Source organism: Cetorhinus maximus, chromosome 22, assembly GCF_964194155.1.
Source record: "Cetorhinus maximus chromosome 22, sCetMax3.hap1.1, whole genome shotgun sequence".
Taxonomy (NCBI): domain Eukaryota; kingdom Metazoa; phylum Chordata; class Chondrichthyes; order Lamniformes; family Cetorhinidae; genus Cetorhinus; species Cetorhinus maximus.
This window is the reverse complement of record NC_135900.1, coordinates 12,607,894-12,627,533: the sequence shown is the minus strand read 5'-3', so window position 1 is coordinate 12,627,533 and position 19,640 is coordinate 12,607,894. Positions and strand designations below refer to the sequence as shown.

At 43.3% G+C, this 19,640-nt stretch overlaps 1 protein-coding gene across 1 annotated transcript; it reads right to left on the bottom strand.

Moving 5' to 3' along the window:
* Nucleotides 1–5,194: 5,194 nt before the first annotated feature.
* avpr1aa (arginine vasopressin receptor 1Aa) lies at nucleotides 5,195–18,530 on the bottom strand. The gene is made up of 2 exons (XM_078567817.1): nucleotides 17,581–18,530; nucleotides 5,195–6,561 (listed from the first exon to the last, which is right to left on the bottom strand). The coding sequence occupies exons 1-2, from the start codon at nucleotides 18,512–18,514 to the stop codon at nucleotides 6,269–6,271; spliced, it is 1,227 nt and encodes a 408-aa protein (XP_078423943.1). The 5' UTR covers nucleotides 18,515–18,530; the 3' UTR covers nucleotides 5,195–6,268.
* Between the last annotated feature and the right edge of the window lie 1,110 nt (nucleotides 18,531–19,640).

Sequence of the window (19,640 nt, the reverse complement as noted above, 5' to 3'; positions counted from 1 at the left end):
ATATCTCTAGTCTCTGGCATCTCTTGCATTAGGACAAAGGAGACCTCAAGCGTAACAGCATTCTACCAGAACGTAATAGTCTGGGACCAACACCCTTGTGGGGAGGTTTGCTAGTGCTGTTGGGGAGGGTTTGGCAGGGGGATGGGATCCTGAGAGGAGGTTCAGCAGGGGGCGATGTACAGCCAAAATTAGAAGGGAGAGCAAGTGAGTCTGGATGGCATAGAAATTAAAGGTCAGTTAAGGCACAAGGGAGCTTGGTAAGGTTGGATGGTATTTATTTTAATGCAAGGAGTCTGACGAATAGGGCAGATGAGTTGAGGGCACAAATTAACACATGGAAGTATGATGTCATTGCTGTCACAGAGACATGGTTGAGAGAGGGGCAGGATTGGCAGCTTAATATTCCAGGATATAGGGTCTTCAGGTGAGACAGGGAAGGAGGTAAAAGAGAGGATATCGCAATACTGATCAAGGAATCAATTGCAGCAGTAAGAAGGGATGACACCTTAGATGGCTCCTCAAATGAAGCCATATAGGTAGAACTTAAAAACAAAAATGGAGCAATCGCATTGCTGGGAGTGTACTATAGGCCCCCAAACAGTCAGAGAGAAATAGAACAGCAGATATGTAGGCAAATTTCAGAGAAGTGTAAAAATAATAGGGTATTAATAGTGGGGGATTTCAACTCCCCTAACATTAACTGGGTTAGTCATAGTGTGATAGGTTTAGAGGGAGCGGAATTCTTAAAATGCATCCAGGAGAGCTTTTTAAGCCAGTACATAGAAGGTCTGACAAGAGAGGGGGCGGTCCTGGACTTAATTTTAGGGAATGAAACCGGGCAAGTGGTAGAGGTATCAGTGGGGGAGCATTTTACAGATAGTCATCATAACTCCGTTAGATTAAAGGTTGTTATGGAAAAGGACAAGGATGGGCCAGAAATCAGAGTTCTAAACTGGGGGAAGCTGATTTTAATAAGATCAGATATGATTTGGCCAGAGTTGACTAGGAGCAGCTACTTTTAGGTAAATCTGCGTCAGAGCAGTGGGACTCATTCAAGAAGGAAATAGGGAGAGTACAGGGCCAACATATTCCAGTAAAGACAAAGGATGGAACCAATAAATCCAGGGAACCCTGGATGTTTAGGAATATACAGGATTGAATAAAGAGAAAAAGGGAGGCTTATGGCAGATACCGAGGGCTCAAAACAGCGGAAGCCCTAGAGGAGTATAGAATGTGTAGGGGGGAACTTAAAAAGGAAATTAGGAGAGCTAAAAGGGGACATGAAAAAACACTAGCAGGTAAAATAAAGGAAAATCCAAAGTTATTTTACAAATACATTAAGAGTAAGAGGGAAAGAGTAAGGCCCAATAAGGACCATAGTGGTAATTTGTGTGTGCAGCCGGAAGATGTTGGTAGGGTTCTAAATTAATACTTTGTGTCAGTGTTCACAAATGAGAGGGACGATGTGGGTATGGAAATCAGGCAGAAGAACTGTGATGTAATTAAAGAAATTAGCATAGAAAGGGAAGAGGTTCTACGTGGCCTGGCAGGCTTAAAAGTAGATAAATCTCCTGGCCTGGATGAAATGTACCCCAGGCTGTTGAGTGAGGCAAGGGAGGAGATATCAGGGGCGCTGGCAATAATTTTCAATACCTCTCTGGCCGCAGGAGAGGTGCCAGAGGACTGGAGAACAGCCAATGTGGTACCGTTATTCAAGGAGGGAAGAAGGGATACATTAGGGAACTACAGGCCAGTCAGTCTAACCTCAGTGGTGGGGAAACTATTGGAAGCAATTCTGAGGGACAGAATTAATCTACACTTGGAGAGGCAGGGATTGATCAAGGACATGGTTTTGTTAAGGGGAGGTCCTGTCTGACCAATTTGATTGAATTTTTCGAAGAGGTGACCAGGTGTGTAGATGAGGGCAATGCATTTGATGTAGTCTACTTGGATTTCAGCAAGGCTTTTGATAAGGTCCATCATGAGAGACTGATAACGAAGGTAAGAGCCCATGGGACCCAAGGCAATTTAGCAAATTGGATCCAGAATTGGCTGAGTGGCAGGAAGCAGAGGGTGATGGTCGAGGGGTGTTTTTGTGACTGGATCCTTTGTCCAGTGGGGTTCCACAGGGATCAGTGTTGGGTCCCCTGCTTTTGTTATATATATAAATGATTTATACTTGAATGTAGGAGGGTTGATCAGTAAGTTCGCGGATGACATGAAAATTGGTGGGGTGGTAAATAGTGAGGAGGATAGCCTTAGATTACAGGAGGGTATAGATGGGCTGGTCAGATGGGCTGATCAGTGGCAAATGGAATTTAATCCGGATAAGTGTGAGGTGATGCTCTTGGGCAGGATAAACAAGGCATGGGAATACACGATGAATGGTAGGACCCTGGGAAGTACTGAGGATCAGAGAGACCTTGGTAAGCATGTCCACCGGTCCCTTAAGGTAGCGGGACAGGTAGATAAGGTGGTTAAGAAGGCATATGGGATACTTGCCTTTATTAGCCGAGGCATAGAATATAAGAGCAGGGAGGTTATGCTGGAACTGTATAAAACGCTGGTTAGGCCACAGCTAGAGTATTGCGTGCAGCTCTGGAATCCGCATTATAGGAAGGATGTGATTGCACTAGAGAGAGTGCAGAGGAGATTTACCAGGATGTTGCCTGGGCTGGAGAGTTTTAGTTATGAGGAGAGATTGGGTAGACTGGGGTTATTTTCCCTGGAGCAGAGGAGATTGAGGGGGGACATGATTGAGGTGTATAAAATTATGAGGGGCACAGATAGGGTAGACAGGAAGGAACTTTTTCCCTTGATGGAGGGATCAATAACCAGGGGGCATAGATTTAAGGTAAGGAGAAGGAGGTTTAGAGGGAATGTGAGGAAAAATTTTTTCACCCAGAGTGTGGTGGGAATCTGGAACTCACTGCCTGAAAGGGTGGTAGAGGCAGATACCCTCATAACATTTAAGAAGTATTTGGATGTGCACTTGCGATGCCATGGCATGCAAGGCTATGACCCTAGTGCTGGAAAATGGGATTAGAATAGTTAGGTACTTGTTTGACCGGTGCAGACTCGATGGGCTTTTCTGTGCTGTAGACCTCTATGACTCTATGACTATTCTGGTGTCCAAGTCAACTGGGACATAATGCTACTACTTCATTAAATAGGTGTATTTTTCTCACTTCTGCCAATACTCCCAGCATAACTATGTGTTTACACCTGTCAGTCACACCGGATAATATTCTCATTTGATGTCCAAGCCGCCACATCTTGCTGCTGTTGCTTCCCCTTACGAGTCAGACATTTTCAAACCTGTTGTTTTCTGTGTCTGTCAGCTGGTTTCTCCCAGTCTATTCCTAAGGCTTTTCCTGCATTTCATCAATTACTTTTACCTTTCCAGCAATGCTTTTTGCGGGAGGTACTTCACCCTCTTCTTTCTGTTAATCTTACTGATTTTCTTTCAAAGATTGGATCACGCTCCTACTGAAGGTTTATATTTCCCTTTCCCTGACTTTATATTTAGACTTTTTTTGCAGTTTGTCTTTCATTTGTTACAGTCTGCCCCCGCCCTTGCTAAACAGGGTACACAGAAGGGTACACAAAGCTAAGCGACAGTGTGGAGATTTGGTTGGCCAGTCTACACACCATAATAGAATGCTAACAATGTAGACTGCCACCATCCTACCTATGGAGCCACAATCCAGATTATACTTAGGATGGAACCAGGTCTCATTGATGCAATTAACTGGTAGTCAATTGGCTAGACCAACTTAATAACAACCTTGAAAATTCATAGAGGTTATCAGAAATACCTATTTACATTCATCATTGCTGTGATCCACCTTAAAATATACAATTTATAGCTTCCCATAGTATACAGTTTCTCCATAGGTAAATGCACTGTATCATATAATACTGAGTCAGAAGGTGTAAGGTTTTGATTCTTGGTAAGGCTATACGATTGACTTCAATACTCTGGGAAGGGGAGGGGATAAAATCAACTGGGCCTCTCCTTTGTAATTATTATCTAGTGACTCAATATCCAATAATCTAGGATGGAATGCATGTGTTTGGGAATGTTGGATGTGGACATGATTGGCATTGGGTATTAATCACTCCATGCTGGAATGGCCTGGTCCACTTGATGGGCACCACTTAGATGAGCCGCTGGAGAGTTGTCATTGCTTCTGTGTGTTGGGGGGAATGGAAAATGGAAAAAAATGTTTTAAGGGCAACTGTGGTGTACTTCTTTAGTCATTCATAACATAACAGGATAATCCAATAGTTTTATAAATTAAGGCGTTTGGTTATTTGGATCAAATATATTTTATCTAAGGATTTGATGTCGCTTTTCATTTGTTACCAATTGTGATTGACTCTTAACTGCCCTCTGAAAAGGCCCAGCAAGCCACTCAGTTCAAGGGCAATTAAGGATGGGCAACAAATGCTGTCCTTGCCAGTGACATCCACATCCCATGAAAGAATAAAGAAAAAAAACAGACTATAGGACTATATTGACAGCTGGGCTCTGCAGATGTTTGGGAATAATCATACTCCAAAGTCTTGAAATGTTCCTGTAGATTTTTCCATCCTATGTCGTGAATTGGATGAAATATAATTCAGTGCTATACAAGTTTCACCATTTAACATACAGATGTATAACTAATCCACTATCCATATGAAAGGTTGGGGAAGATGGTGGCATAGTGGTAATGTCAGTGGACTAATAATCCAGGGGCCTAGGCTAATTATCTGGGGCTCAAATCCTACCATGGCAGCTGGTGGAATTCCAATTCAATGAAGAAAAAAAATCTGGAATTGATTGTTGTGAAAACCCATCTGCTTCACTAATATCCTTTAGGGGAGGTGTCAGCTGTGGCTCAGTTCATAGCACCCTCGCCTTTGAATCAGAGGGTTGTGGGTTCATGTCCCACTCCCGGAAACCAAGAACTGTGATTGTACTCGAAAGAGTTGCAATCTGTGACTGTTGATAACTTGAAAGAATATCCTTTAGGGAAGGGAATCTGCTGCCCTTACCTGGTCTGGCTGACATGTCCACAGATTCCCAAAGGTAGCAGAATAGGATGGTTAAGAAGGCATAGAGAATCCTTTTGTTTATTGGCCAAGGCGCAGAATGTAAGAGCAGGGAGGGAGGCTATGATGGAACTATATTAAGCATTAGTTAGGCTCCCACTTGAAGACTCTGTGTAGTTCTGGTCACCTCATTGCAGAAAGAATGTAATTGTATCAGAGAAAGTACAGAGGAGATTTACGAGAATGTTGCCAGGGCTGGAAAGGTTAGGTTGGCTGAGGTTGTTCTCCTTGGAACAGAGGAGGCTGAGGGGAGATTTGATTGAGATGTACAAAATTGTGAGGGGCCTGGAAACAGTGGGTGGGTCGGGCCTATTTACCTTTAGCAGAGGGGTCAGTGACCAAGGGCATAGATTTAAAGTGACTGGTAGAAAGATTAGAGAGGAGATGGGGAAAGGTATTTTCACCCAGAGGGTGGTAAGGATCTGGAACTCACTGCCTGAAAGGGTAGTAGAGGCAGAATCCCTCAACTCATTTAAAAGGATATGCACATCAAATGGAGGGCTATGAACCAAATGCTGGAAAATGGGATTAGGCTGGGTGGCTCGTTTATCAGTCAGCGCAGGTGCGATGAGCTAAGTGGCCTCTTTCTGTGCCGTAAACTGTCTACGATTCTCTGATTCAAAATGACTCCAGATCCACATCTGTCCTTATCCGGTCTGGCCTACATGTGTCTCCAGACCCACAGCATTGTGTTTGACTCTTAACTGCCCTCTGAAATGGCCTAGCAAGCCAAGGGCAATTAGGGATGGGCAACAAATGCTGGCTGAGCCAATGACTCCCACATTCTTTAAAAGAATAACGAAAAAATGGTGGCACGTTTGCTGAGTGTTTTCAATCATTTGCGGTATATCCACGATCACCAGCTTTTGTACACAATAACCACAAGACTGACCATTTTATTCCTACTAAAAAAAAAATGTCAGCAAAAATAAACGCGATGATTTTGGGGTGCGATTGGATTGATGCTATCCATTACCTGGTTATACTTAATCTTCAGCCCTTCCCAACAAATTATGACCTGCCGCTTGGGTTATTAAAGTGCTATGAATGTAAGAGTAAGCTTTGGCTAATCTGATCATTGATCACCAACTCAATGGCAGTGCATTTAAAGATAATATTAACAATGTTAATGGGGGTGGAGAGTAGACTAGCTAACAATCACGTTGCCTCAGGTCTCTATCGGTGTAGGCTGCAAAGACTGGGGGGATGTGTCATTGTCCTTCCAGTTGTTGGAGCTGAACGTCGGGCTCCTGTGGCTGACCTTTGTCAGCAGGGTGTGCCTCTTGATGCTGGTTTCTGAATCCTCCTTCTTCAGTTTCTGGGTGATTTTATGGCAGCAAGGAAAAAAATGGACAATGTCGCTCAGGAGGTGGCCACTGAAGAACATGTAGATCCATGGATTGCAGCAGCTGTTGAGGCTTGCAAGCAGCATGGTGAGGGTAAATACAGTGTCTGTCGAATCTGAAAAGCACAGTGGCAAAGATTATTGAACTTTCCTTGGATATCACTCTCGTTAAAAGGTTGGCAGAGGTAAGCACTGTCTAATTTGTCCACTTATCATTGTACCTGTTGCTGGAACTTCACCTACCGAGCAACATGCATAAAACTCAGCACTAAGTTATAGAAGCAAAACACAGAACTTCAAATACAATTTTTCATTCATTCCTGGGATGTGAGTGTCATAGGCAAGAGCAGCATTTATTGCTCATCCCTAGTTGCCCTTGAGAAGGTGGTGGTGAGCTGCCTTCTTGAACCGCTGCAGTCCATGCGGTGTAGGTACACCCACAGTGCTGTTAGAAAGGGAGTTCCAGGGTTTTGACCAGCATCAGCGAAGGAACAGTGACATAGTTCCAAATCAGGATGGTGTGAGACTTGGAGAGGAGCTTGCAGGTACCTGCTTCTCTTGTTCTGCTAGAAGGTAGAGGTCGTGGGTTTTGGAAGGTGCTGTAGAGGGAGGATTGGCAAGTTGCTGCAGTGCATCTTGCACGTGATACACACTGCTGCTATTATGCATCACTCATGGCCAGGCAACAGAAATAGAAGTTTAAAACTCCAATTTTTGTTTTTAAATGACAGCGATTGTTTTTGTAAAGTGGCATTCACGTTACAGCTGTAGATTGAGTGTGAATTGGTTTCATTTCACACCAGTGCTGCAGATATTGTATAGATACAGCCTGAATCTGGAATCAGGACCCAGACTGACACCAAAGCAAAGTGGTGCGGAAAAATTCCTGGGGGCACGCTCTGTTTTGCTGCTGACTCTATAATACATACAACATAAGCAGAAACTAGGGAAGTTACGACTTATCAGGAAAGATTGACCAGGCTTGGGCCCTTCACTCTAGAAAAGAGAAGGCTGAGGAGTAACCTGATAGAGGTCTTTAAGATTATGAAAATATTTTACAAGGTAGACATAGATGTTTGCACATGCTATGAGGTTAGGTGGTGGGGCAGGGGGATGATTGCAGGCATAATTATGCGAGGGATCATAAATATAACAGTCACTAATTAATCTAAATAAGGAATTCAGGAGAAAGTTTTTCAGCCAGAGGATGGTGAGAATGTGGAACTTGCTACTACAAGGAGTAGTTGATGTGAGGAAGGGGAGTTCAGATAAGTGCCTGAGGGATAATGGAATACAAGGTTAAGCTGATAGGGCGAGATGAAGAAGGGGTACAGGAGGCTTGTGTTGAGCACAAACACCACATAGACCAACTGTGTCAAATGGCCTGTTTCTGTGCTGCACATCCTATGTAATTCCATGGTTTGCATTAATGCTAAACTTGTGGGGCAGAATTTCTCTGTCGGCGAGCTGGGGGCGGGGCCCACTCGCCGACACGAAAATTACACGGGATGACATCGGGGGGAATCCCCGACATCATCCCGCCCCATTTAAATCTTCAGGAAGGCGGGCGGACAGCGCGGTCAGCTGTCCGCCGGCCGACTTGTCAATGGCCAATTGAGGCCATTGACAGGGTAGTTAAGCCAATTAAAGGCCCTGCCCGTCCAACCTTAATGCTGGTGGGCAGGCCAGGAGCCCCAGCGGGCTTCTGATAATACATGAAACCTCATCCACTGGCGGGATGAGGTTTCATGTCTGTTTTAAAAAAGTTTAGTAAAGTGTTTGTGATATTTATTAACATGTCCCATCTCGTGTGACATTGTCACATGAGGGGGACATGTTAATAATTTTTTTATTTTTCTATTTTTCAACTTTCAAACACTGTCAGTGATCTCTCTGAGACAGCACTTAGTCTCAGGGAGATGTGTGCGCATGCGCGAAAGAGCGCACTTTGACAGTTGGGGATTCCCTCCCCCCCGCACAGGAAGCGCATAGCACTTCCTGTCGGGCAGGCCGCTGGCCGGGCCTTAATTGGCCCACCCACTTAAAATGGCGGCGGGGCCTGTTTCGGCGGCGGCAATCGGCTGCCCGCCCGTCGCCGAGCCGGTGGGGCCCGCCCGCCCATCAAGGGCAAAATTCTACCCATGGTGTAATATCTTGCAAAAGGATAATTCAAACAGTGCTCGTGCCAAACTTTGCCCATGGCTCAACGAGTTTGCTCAGTGAATGGCTGAGATATACAGACCAGGAAAGTCCATTAGTTCAAGCTCCAGCCTGCAGGAGAAACACTTGGCACCTGTGGAGAGAAAGGCGCAAGTTAACATTTCACATTTGAGCACTTCTGATGAAGGGTCCAAACCTGAAATATTAACTTGTCTGCCTCTGTGTGGGTGCTCCATCACCTGATCTCAGTGAGGGACAGGGGAAAGAAAGGTAACATTGGCTTCAAAACCCATATGGTAAGGAAAATCAGCTGAAGTTCCCAATCCTAATAACCAGGCCGTGACAACTATTGAAAGTGCAAGTACGTGGATGTCAGAAGAGGACAGGACAAGGCTCAGCTATGATGTTCCCCAAGGTTGATATTCACCTTTAAAGCTCACATATGACAGATGATCAATTGGGGGAAACACTAGACAGTGTCTTGGAGTTGAAGAATTCCAGTCAGCAGTTAATAATTTCAGGGGAGCAAAAAAACAATCTTAAAGAATGTGCCTATGCTCAGTAGAAGCATGTGTAAAATCTGATGAAAATGCTGTCCTTTGTCTAGTTGACATAGATGGTAAGACTTGGGCAATTGAAGACTGGAGTGGCAGAAACCATACCAAAAATTCCACTGAAATGATAGGGACTCCATCTGGTCCTTCTTCTTAAGCCTACTTTGTTTCTTATTTACATGTATAGAGGACAGACTAACTCAGCAATTAGTTCACATAGGTGCAGATTTAACCCTTGGAATGTCAATGGCTAGTTATATATTTTGTTAATTTTTAAGTCATACAACTGTATATATTGACAAATCTAATATAGTAGTGAAGTTATGCAGAAATCAGAAGAAGCTTCATTACTGTGCTAGCCAACATATATAGACCATGCTTTGAAAAATAAAACAAAGATGGTTAGCATTTGGAATTAAGCTTTCATGCAAGTGAATACACTCATTAGAGAAAACCCACATTGATATAGCAACTTTCATGTACTCAAAACATCCCAAAATGCTTCATAGCTCGAAATACATTTGCAGTTATTATTAAGATAATTGCAGCAGTCACTTTGCACACAGGAAGATCCCACAAACAACGTTTGACCAGCTAATGCAGTGTTGTTAGTTGAGGCATTAATATTGGCAGGACACCAGTAGAACCTCTTGCAAAACTGCCATGGGATTGTTTAAATCCACCACCACAGGCAGTCATTCAACATCACATCTGAAAAATGGCAATCTTTGACAATGCAGCACTCCCTCAATATTGCACAAAGTGTCAGCTTGGATTGTGCGCCCATGGCCTCAAATGGGGAATTCAGTCAATGGTCTTCTGACTAAGAGATGAGAGTGCTACTATTTGAGCCAAACGGTTACCTGTTGCTTAATACGGGTTGATTTTCTTTGGGAGGGATCACATTTGCAAGGGCAACATGCAAGTGCATCACATGACATTGCAGCACTAATCTAAACCACAAAACGAAGACTTAAAAATGCCATTATAAATAACAACACCAAAGCTATAAGCAATTCTTCTCAACTTGTGTTCCCTCCCTATTCTCCCTCTTCACATTTTACTTTATTAGACCTCATTCCATTATGTTTTTCTCCCTTTAAAATTCACGCACTTCAGTATTTGTCTCAACCTGTAATTTTTCCACCTCCCAAACAGAACCCTCAAAATAATCGGCCTTGGGATTGACTGAAAATTAACTCCAAAATCCTACCTGATTGAAGATTGGCATCATGTCATCAACTTTTTAGCTAATAAAAAAAATAAGATAATGGAAATTTTACAAGAAAATGCTGTAGTTGCCGTCAATCTTTGCTCAGGAAGTTGACAGAATGCAAACTTCTTCCCTACTGTTGCTGAGGTATGAATTCCTAGCGGACATGTGTTTTTCATATTATCTGAAATATATGCATCCATATAACCAGATAGGGCTTTAATACAAAAATACTTTGAATACAAAAGTTTTCATTTCAAATGGGGAACTGGGTGGAAGGGAAGAACTGGTGGCTTACATTATATCCAAAAATTGATGCACCCAATATTTCAAATTGCAGTTGTTTGTGATAAGGGCCTGAACTTGTTGCAGTTGGAATTAATGTTTAGATTTTACGCAAGCACAAGGTACAAAATTAACAAGTGGGAATTTATCCGAATTGGATTATTGGACAAAGTAGATGAAAAAAACCATATAACCCGTGAAAATGTGCCAACCTGTTGTGTGCTAAAACTGCTGTTTACCCTAAACAAAAACAGAATTACCTGGAAAAACTCAGCAGGTCTGGCAGCATCGGCGGAAAAGAAATCAGTTAACGTTTCGAGCCTTCATGGCCCTTCGGCAGAACTGAAGCATAGTTAGGAGAAAGGAGAAATATAAACTGGTTTAAGGTGGGGTGGGGGGGGCGGGGGGGGAAGAGAGAAGTTGAGGGTGTGGTGATTGTGGAGATAAGCAAGCCGTGATAGGAGCAGATAATCAAAAGATGTCACAGACAAAAGGATCAAAGAGGTGTTGAAGGTGGTGATATTTGTCTAAGAAAAGTGCTAATTAAGAATGGAAGACAGGATACTCAAAGTACAGCTCTAGTGGGGGTGGGGTGGACAGACTAACAAGGTTTTAGTTTTAGATTTAAAAATAATGGAAATAGGTGGGGAAAGAAGAATCTATATAAATTATTGAAAAAAAAGTGGGGGGGGGTAGAAACGGGGTGGGGATGGGGGGAGGGGGAGTTTAAGATCTAAAGTTGTTGAATTCAATATTCAGCCCGGAAGGCTGTAAAGACCCTGATTAGTGGGTGAGATTGTTGTAGTCTTTAGAGTAAAGTGCCCTGGAACTGCCATGTAAATTCTAAAAGTATAGCTAGCCTGAATAAAGCTGACTGTAGTAATAAGTGTCAGCCGTGGCTCAGTTGGTAGCATTCTCTTGTTTCTGAGTCTCCAGGTTCAAATCCCACTTCAGGACTTGGGCACAAAAATCAAGGCTGACACTCCAGTGCAGTGCTGAGGGAGAACAACAGTGTAGGAGGTGCCTTCTTCCAGAAGGGATGTTAAACCAAGGTCTCATCTGCCCGCTCAGGTAGATGTGAAGGACCTCATGGCACTATTCCGGCCGATTTTTATCCCTCAATCAACATGACAAAAACACATCATCACATTGCTGTTAATGAGAGTTTACAAAACTCAAATTGGCTGCTGCATTTTCTACATAACAACAGTGATGAGACCTCAAAAGTACTTCATTGGCTGTTAAGTGCTTTCAGACATCTGGTGGATGTGAAAAGCGCTATATAAATGCAAATATTCCTTTTTTTCCCCAAGAAAGAAGAAGCAGACTGTGAAAATGTCTAATAAAATGTTATAAAATTCTCAAGTTTTTAAAAAAAATAATGCTGCAAACCTATTGTTAGCTTTGACTTTGTAACCCCGCTGACAGTTTACCATGTTCTTTTTAATTCTGTAAACTCGCTCACCCCTATTTTATTACTAACAACTATATATAGTTTTAGTAGGAAATACCAGGAAAAACTGAACAAGCTGAGCCCCTTCTTAAAAAAAATGAAAAAAAAAAAGGCTGAGAGGCAATTTAACAGAGGTGCTAATAATTAAGAAGGGGCTTTATGGGGTAGATGTAGAGAAGAGTTTTCCATTTGTATGGGGAGACCAAAACTGGTGGCCATGAATTCAAGATAGTCACTAATAAACCCAATAAAGATCTCAGAGAAAGCTTCTTTACCCCAGGAAGGTTAGAATGTGGAACTTGCTACCACATGGAGTGGGTGTAGTGGTTAATATAGGTGTATTTGAGGGGAAATTAGATAAACGCATGAGAGAGAAAGGAATAGAGGATATCTGATAGGCTGAGATGAAGTAGAGAGGGAAGAAACTAATGCAGAGCATAAACATATAAATAGCAAAGCTGCCCATATTTTAACTTGCATCAAGTCTGTTCATTTATCATCCCCTGTCCTCTCTGACTCCTGGTCAAGCAACATCTCCTTACCCACGCTATCAAAACCAATCAACATTTTGAACACCTGTTCTAAACCTTCTCTGCTCTAAGGAGAACAACCCTAGTTTCTCCAGTCTCTCCATGTAACAGAAGTCCTTCAACCCTGGTACAATTCTAGTAAAACTATTCTGCACCCTCTCCAAGCCTCGATGTTATTCATAAAGTTGAATTACTTTTTCTTGCTTCCCAGTATAATCAGGCAGGGCTGGGTTGCCTACTTTAGTGCTGCGAACTCTTAGGTTTTAGCTCGCTGAGACAAGCGGTGGGATTTTCCGCACTAGCCCGCCGCCGCGATCTTCCAGTCCCGCCGCAAGTCAATGGACTTCTGGCGGGGGGCACCGCCTCGCCCACGGCGGGTCCCACCCGTGATGAGGCTGGAAAATCCCAGCCAAGGTAACCTGAATAGAACTTTCAGTTGCACCTGTTTGCTCCTTTAATGCTTTGAGTTTTTTCTCCCTGGTTATTGTTTTACACTTTTGGTACATGATTTTCCTCTTGGCCCCTTTCTGTTCTTATTTATTTCTTTACAAATATTCTGCTAATACTTTCCCTCAGGTCACCATTGGAATCTCATTCCTAAGGGTCTCATCATTAACTATTATGGTTTGCTTTTACCACATGTCTTTTTAAAAAACTACTATCTTTGTAATAAGGTCCTGTAGATGAAGTTTCTTCTTCCTTCTTAGGCAGTCCCTCAGGACCGAGGGTGATTTGTTTCCAGTCTGGTTTTGATGGGTTCTGAGATTGATGAGTGGAAGATGCCTGTGCGTGATTTTCTTTTAAGGTGTGGAATGATGTTAACTGCATTGGCTTTTATAGTTAATATATTGTGGACTTCTATGTAGAAAGAAAGAAAGAATTGCTTTTATATAGCAACTATCATGACCTCAAGATGCCCCAAGGTGCTTTATAGAATATGAGTTGCTTTTAACGTGTGCTCAGTTTGGTAGTGTAGAAGACATGGCGGCTAATTTGCGGATAGCAAGATTCCCCAAACAGCAACTTGATAATGAACAGATAGCCTGAGGGGTAACTTTTAGCCAGGACTTGGGAGAACTACTCTGCTCTTCTTTGCAATGGTGCCATGGGATCGTTAATGTACACCCAAAAGGGGAGATGGGGCCATGGCTTAACATCTCATCTGAAAGACTGAACCCCTGGACCTGCAATGCTTCATCAGTATTGTACCAAGAATGTCAGTCTATATTCTGTGCTCAAGCCTCTAGAGTGGGACTTGAACCCATAACTTCTAACTCAGAGACGAGAATGCTACGCACGGGCAATTCCTCTATTCCTTCTTTAAGAATATTGTGTCTAAATAATAAACTTACAGTTTCATGAGATACAGGCTGTTTTTATTTTTACTAAATATCCTGATTATTTGGATTCACCTATTTTCACTAGATTTTCTTTAATTCCCTGCATCAACAACAAGTGCAGGACTGTCTGTCCACACAGGCTGGTCTCTGAACAACTAACACGTGTCTTTACTCCACCCAAATTAACAGGTCTTGAGTATCTTATCACCAGTGGTGCCAGCTGCATTCATTAATTCATTGAAGCAAGTAAAATGAACTTGTTAGCCACAAAAATTACCATTTAACCAGCACTCTTTCGTAGAAAAAGTGTGTGTTAAAATTACCCCCTCTTTTTCAGAATGCTCTCTATTAACTAACTCACAACTGGTGTTATCTATTAATTCATTGAAGCAAGTAAAATGAACTTGTTAGCCACAAAAATTACCATTTAACCAGCACTCTTCCCCTTTTTTATGGTTGATATCATATTTGTCTTTCTCCTGTCTCTTGCTTCAAGTCCTATTTCCGGTAAAAGATTCATCAGGACGTGACTGATTTCATTGGCCAATTCCTGCATTGTGCCCACAAAGGTGATAGAAATCTGGAATTCTGGAGCTTGAAAAACCAAGATGGATAGATTTTTGTTGGTTAAGGGTGTCAACAGATATGGAGCTACGGCAGGTAAATGGAATTGGATTGCAGATCAGTCGTGATTTAGCTTAATGGCAGAACAGGCTTGAGGGGCTGAATGGCCTACTCTTGTTCTTGTGTCCATGAATTCAACAGTGATTTGTGATCAAACACAAAACAATTGCATATTAATCACCAGATTATTTATACATACGAAATGATCATTCAAATAATCACTAATGGACTACTTGGAACACTGGATCTGCCTTGATAATCAGAACATAAGGAGCAGGAGTGGCCATTCAGCTCCTCAAGCCTGCTGCTGCATTCAATAAGATCATGGCTGATCTGATTGTGGTCTTAACTCCACTTTTCCTGCCTGCCCCCCCCATAACCCTTGACTCCCTTGTCAATCAAAAATCTGTCTAGCTCAGCCTTGAATATATTCAAAGTCCCAGCTTCCTCTGCTTGCAGGGGAAGAGAATTCAAAGCACTAATGGCATTCGGAGACTCCTTATTTTGAAACTGTGCTCTCTAATTCTAGATTCCCCCATGAGGGCAAACATCCTCTCGGCATCTACCCTGTGTAGCCTCCTCAAAATTTTATGTGTTTCAAGGAGATCACCCCTTGTTCTTCTAAACGTCAATGAGTAGAGACCCAACCTGCTCAACCATTCCTCATAAGGCAAAGCCCTCATCCCAGGAATCAGCCTGGTGAACCTTCTCTGAACTGCTTCCAATGCAAGTATGTCCCTCCTTAAGTAAGGTGACCAAAACTGCGCTCAGTACTCCAGGTGTGGTCCAAGCCGCTATTTGAGGGAAGGGTTCTTCACATTTCGACAGGGGGTGTCAGACTTCATAGATGAGGGAGATTAATATTGCTTAGCGTTCACATGGGCTGCAACTGTTGTGAAACCACCATTTTAGACAAGAAAAAATAAGATACACAAAAATCCCTGCCATTCTTCGTGGGGTACGGTGGCATTGTGGCTATATTACTGAGCTAGTAATCCAGAGACCAAGACTAATGATCTGGAGACATCAAATTCCACTGTGACGGTTTGGAAATGTAAGTTCACTTAATTGAATAATTATGGGATATCAGTAATGGGGTCTATGAAGCTCACAGATTGTTGCAAAAACCAATCTAGTTCACTAATATCTTATAGGGAAGGAAACCTATTGTCCTTACCTAGTCCACCTGTATGTGACTCCAGCCCTCCAGCAATATGGCTGACTCTTAGCTGCCCTAATAAGCTTGTCAGTTTTATTCGAGGCTCACCACCACCTTCTCAAGGGCTATTAGGGATGGGCAATAAATGCTGGTCTTGCCAGCGATGCCCAATGCCATAAATGAATTTTTAAAAAAACCTCTTACTATTAATAAAGAACCAACAGGACAGACTCCTTTTCACTAATATTCACCAGCACACTGTGCATGGAGTTCTGCTTTTCGAAAGTTAATTTCAGTCATGAGAAGCCAACAGCATAACTCCCATGTCGGCAGATTTCACTGCCTTAAAACAGGGACCAGTGTCAAGCAGTATCTGCAGCGTAAAGGATGCAATATGAGCTTTAACCTTTTTTTCTTTCTGTTATCAAAATTCTATATTCTCACTGAGAGACAAAAATCTAGCTATAAAGTCAATTAATAGGCGTTTATTCCCAGGTAACAATCAAACTTAATTATCAATAACTTGAGTTATCAGCAACAACTACTTTATTATAGAGCACTGTTAATATAATAAAGCATCCCAAAGTGCTTCATAGGAGCATTATAAACAAAATATAACACTGAGTCACGTAAGGAGGTATTAGGTCAGATGACAAAAAGCTTGATCAAAGACATGGGTTTTAAGGAGTGTCTTGAGGGAGGAAAGTGAGGTAGGGAGATGGAGAGGTATGCGGAGGGTATACCAGAGCTTAGGGCCTAGGTAACTGAAGGTGCGGCCGCCAATGGTGGAGCGATTAGGATCAAGAGTGTTCAAGAGGCCAGAACTGGAGGAGCGCGGATATCTCGGAGGGTTGTGGGGCTGAAGGAGATCACAGTAATAGGGAGGGTCAAAGCCACGGTGGAATTTGAAAACGAGGATGTGAATTTTAAAATCAAGATGTTGCTTGACTGGGAGCCAATGTAGATCAGTGAGTACGGAGAGGAGGGGGTGATAGGTGAACGGGACTTGGTGCGAGTTAAAACACTGGCAGCAAAAATTTGGACAACCTCAAGTTTACAGAGGCCAGAATGTGGGAGACCAGTCAGGAGTGTGAGCTTAAAGGTAACAGAGGCATGAATGAGGGGTTATGAGGAATGGTTGAGCAGGCTGGGTCTCTACTCATTGGAGATTAGAAGAACGAGAGGTGATCTCATTCATGTCTCTGTTACCTCTAAGTAATCATTTTGATATTATTATTTCAATTTTAATATAACATGGCTCATTCTTCATTTGGTAGCACAGAACGTGAGTATTGCTGATAAGAGAGGCAAGCTGCGGAAACTTTTCACCTTGCACTCATCAGGACTTGCAAAGCTGACCTGATGAGTGCAAGATGAAAAGCTTCCACACCACCTCTCTTTCTTCAGCAATACATAGTTCATCATTAACTGTGATTGTTTATGGAACGTATGTAATGAAACATTTTCACTAATATTATACTCACCGATACTATTTTAAGGTTGCTCAGTTCAGTTTAAGTGGCAAATCTTATCATCATTCACGTTAGTTAATGTCCATTCTGAGCCTTCAGTATCCGACTTTAAATCTAATTATTGGCTAATTTTCAGTTATAAAAACGGACAGCTTCTGTACATTGCACTTTAAGATAACGAGCTTTAAACCTGAATGTTGCTGTGCTCCCAGCGAATGATCAGTTATTTAATCCCAAAATCGGCTGTATAATCGCGAAACGAGTGTTTTAGCCCCTTTAAGAAGAAAAAGTGATACTTCAGCGCAGAATGGAAATTGTCTCTTTAAAGGTCCGAAATGCACCTACCGTCTTTCGGAGCCCTCTTGTCCCAGACAGACCACAGCTGCACGGTGAAGAAAGGAGCCCAGCACACAATATAAGCCAGAACGATCACCAAAGTCATCTTTACAGTTCGGATCTTGGCTTTGGAGATGGTTTTCACGTTATTGACCCCGGACGTGATCAGGCCGTTCTTGAAGGAGCTGTCGGACGAGGCTTGGGTCTTGTATTTGATGTTCTTAAAGATGTTGTAGCAGATGCAAGTGTAGCAGGCCACCATGGTGAGCACTGGCACCACGAAGACGCCCAGGGCGATCCAGGTGATGTACGCCTTAATGCCCCAGGGCAGGATGAAGTTTGCCCAGCAGTCGTAGACCCCGGAACCCTCCTCGATCTCCCGCAGCGAGAAGATGAAGGACTGGGGGCTGCTCAGGAGGAAGCTGAGCACCCAGGTCCCGATGATCATGATGTAGGACCTCTTGGTGGGCTGCTGCAGAGTCTTCAGTGGGTGGCAAATGGCGATGTATCGGTCCACGGACATCATGACCATCATGTAGGTGGACGCGAACATGCCGAAAATCTGGAGGTGTTTAACGATGCGGCAGAGGAAGTCCGGACCCTGAAAGCGATAGGTGACCTTCCAGATGAATTGGGGCAGGACCTGGAAGACAGCGACCGCCAGGTCTGCAAGGCTCAGGTGCTTGATGAACAGATGCATCCTCGACATCTTCTTCTTGGTCTTACACAGAGCCAAGAGCACGGTCAGGTTCCCAATGACAGCCAGCAGGAAGATAATGCCCAGCACCGAGATCTCGGTCCTGGCCAAACCCTCGTTCCTGGCGAACGGGTCGCTGTGGTTGCCAGGGGTCAGGTTCTGGCCGGAGAGACCCTGGGACGCTGAGACTGAGTGGCTGGATCCAGTGAAGTTCCAGGTGTCGAGGTCCCGTCCAGAGCCCTGCATGCTGGAGCCCGGGCTGAGTGTGGGCAAGGGATGTGGGGCTGGGGGTGGGGGTGGGGGGAAACCAGGGTTAGACGCGGTGGTCCGTGGCGAACAAGGAAGGAGGGTCTCACAGGCAAAATCGACTGGATGCCGTGACCAGTGAGACTAGTCTGCACATCTCCAGAAGAACTCCACTCTTGGGGACGTGAAGCCATCAATCAGATTGCATCACCACGAAACTCCCACCACCAAAAAGCACAAGGCAAAAAAAAGTGAACGGAGGTGGATCTTAACTAGAGGCTTTTGCAGAAGTTGGGAGAGCTTTAAGGAAGATGTTTACTGTTTCTCATGAAGCAAACTGGCGTCATCTTTCAGCGAGCAACTAACAAGGGTACAGGCAAAGTTTATCTTTCTTTGCATTTTTTAAAATCCTGAAATATTTTAAATGATTCCAACCTTCACTGCAGATGGTGATAGAGAAAAATAAAATACCATGGTAAACAATGTCCATCGCGAAATGACCCTGGAATGTTTATCGTTAATTTTCCAGACGGGAAATGGTCTAAATAAAAGCAAAATACTGCGGATGCTGGAAATCTGAAACAAAAAAGCCGGAAAAACTCAGCAGGTCTGACAGCGTCTGTGGTGAGGAAAAAAAGAGTTAAGGTTTGGAGTCGGTATGACTCTTCTTCAGAGCTAATTAACTCTGAAGAAGAGTCATATGGACTCGAAACATTAACTCTTGTTTTTCTCCGCACGAATGGTCTAAATATTTGGCTGACATTGGTTTCACACCCAACATGAGATGCCTTGGCACTGGTCCAGAGACATTCTCCCACCCCAGGCCTGACATTCCTTTAAGGCAGGATGAATTTGCCTTCACCTCTCTGAAACATGTGTGTGTGTTTGTGTGTTGCAGCGATATTCTCCCAAGGAAACTTACACCTTTTGCAGAATTCCGACTGCCCTTTATGAATGTCTGGATATGCCTGGTCAGGGACTTTAATAGAAAACTGAAGAACAGTGAAGAAAGAATTGCATTTATATAGCATCTTTCACAACCCCCAGGACACCCCAAAGTGGTTTACAGCCAGGGAAAGAGCTTTTGAAGTGTATTCACTGTTGTGGTGTGGGAAACACAGCAGCC

Bases quoted from the DNA above. Each gene is read 5' to 3' on its own strand.
- avpr1aa (XM_078567817.1), bottom strand. From the start codon at position 18,514: ATGCAGGGCTCTGGACGGGACCTCGACACCTGGAACTTCACTGGATCC. The intron at 6,562-17,580 runs GTAGGTGCATTT...TGTGCTTTTCAG, and splicing joins CAAGAGGGCTCCGAAAGACG to ATTCGACAGACACTGTATTT.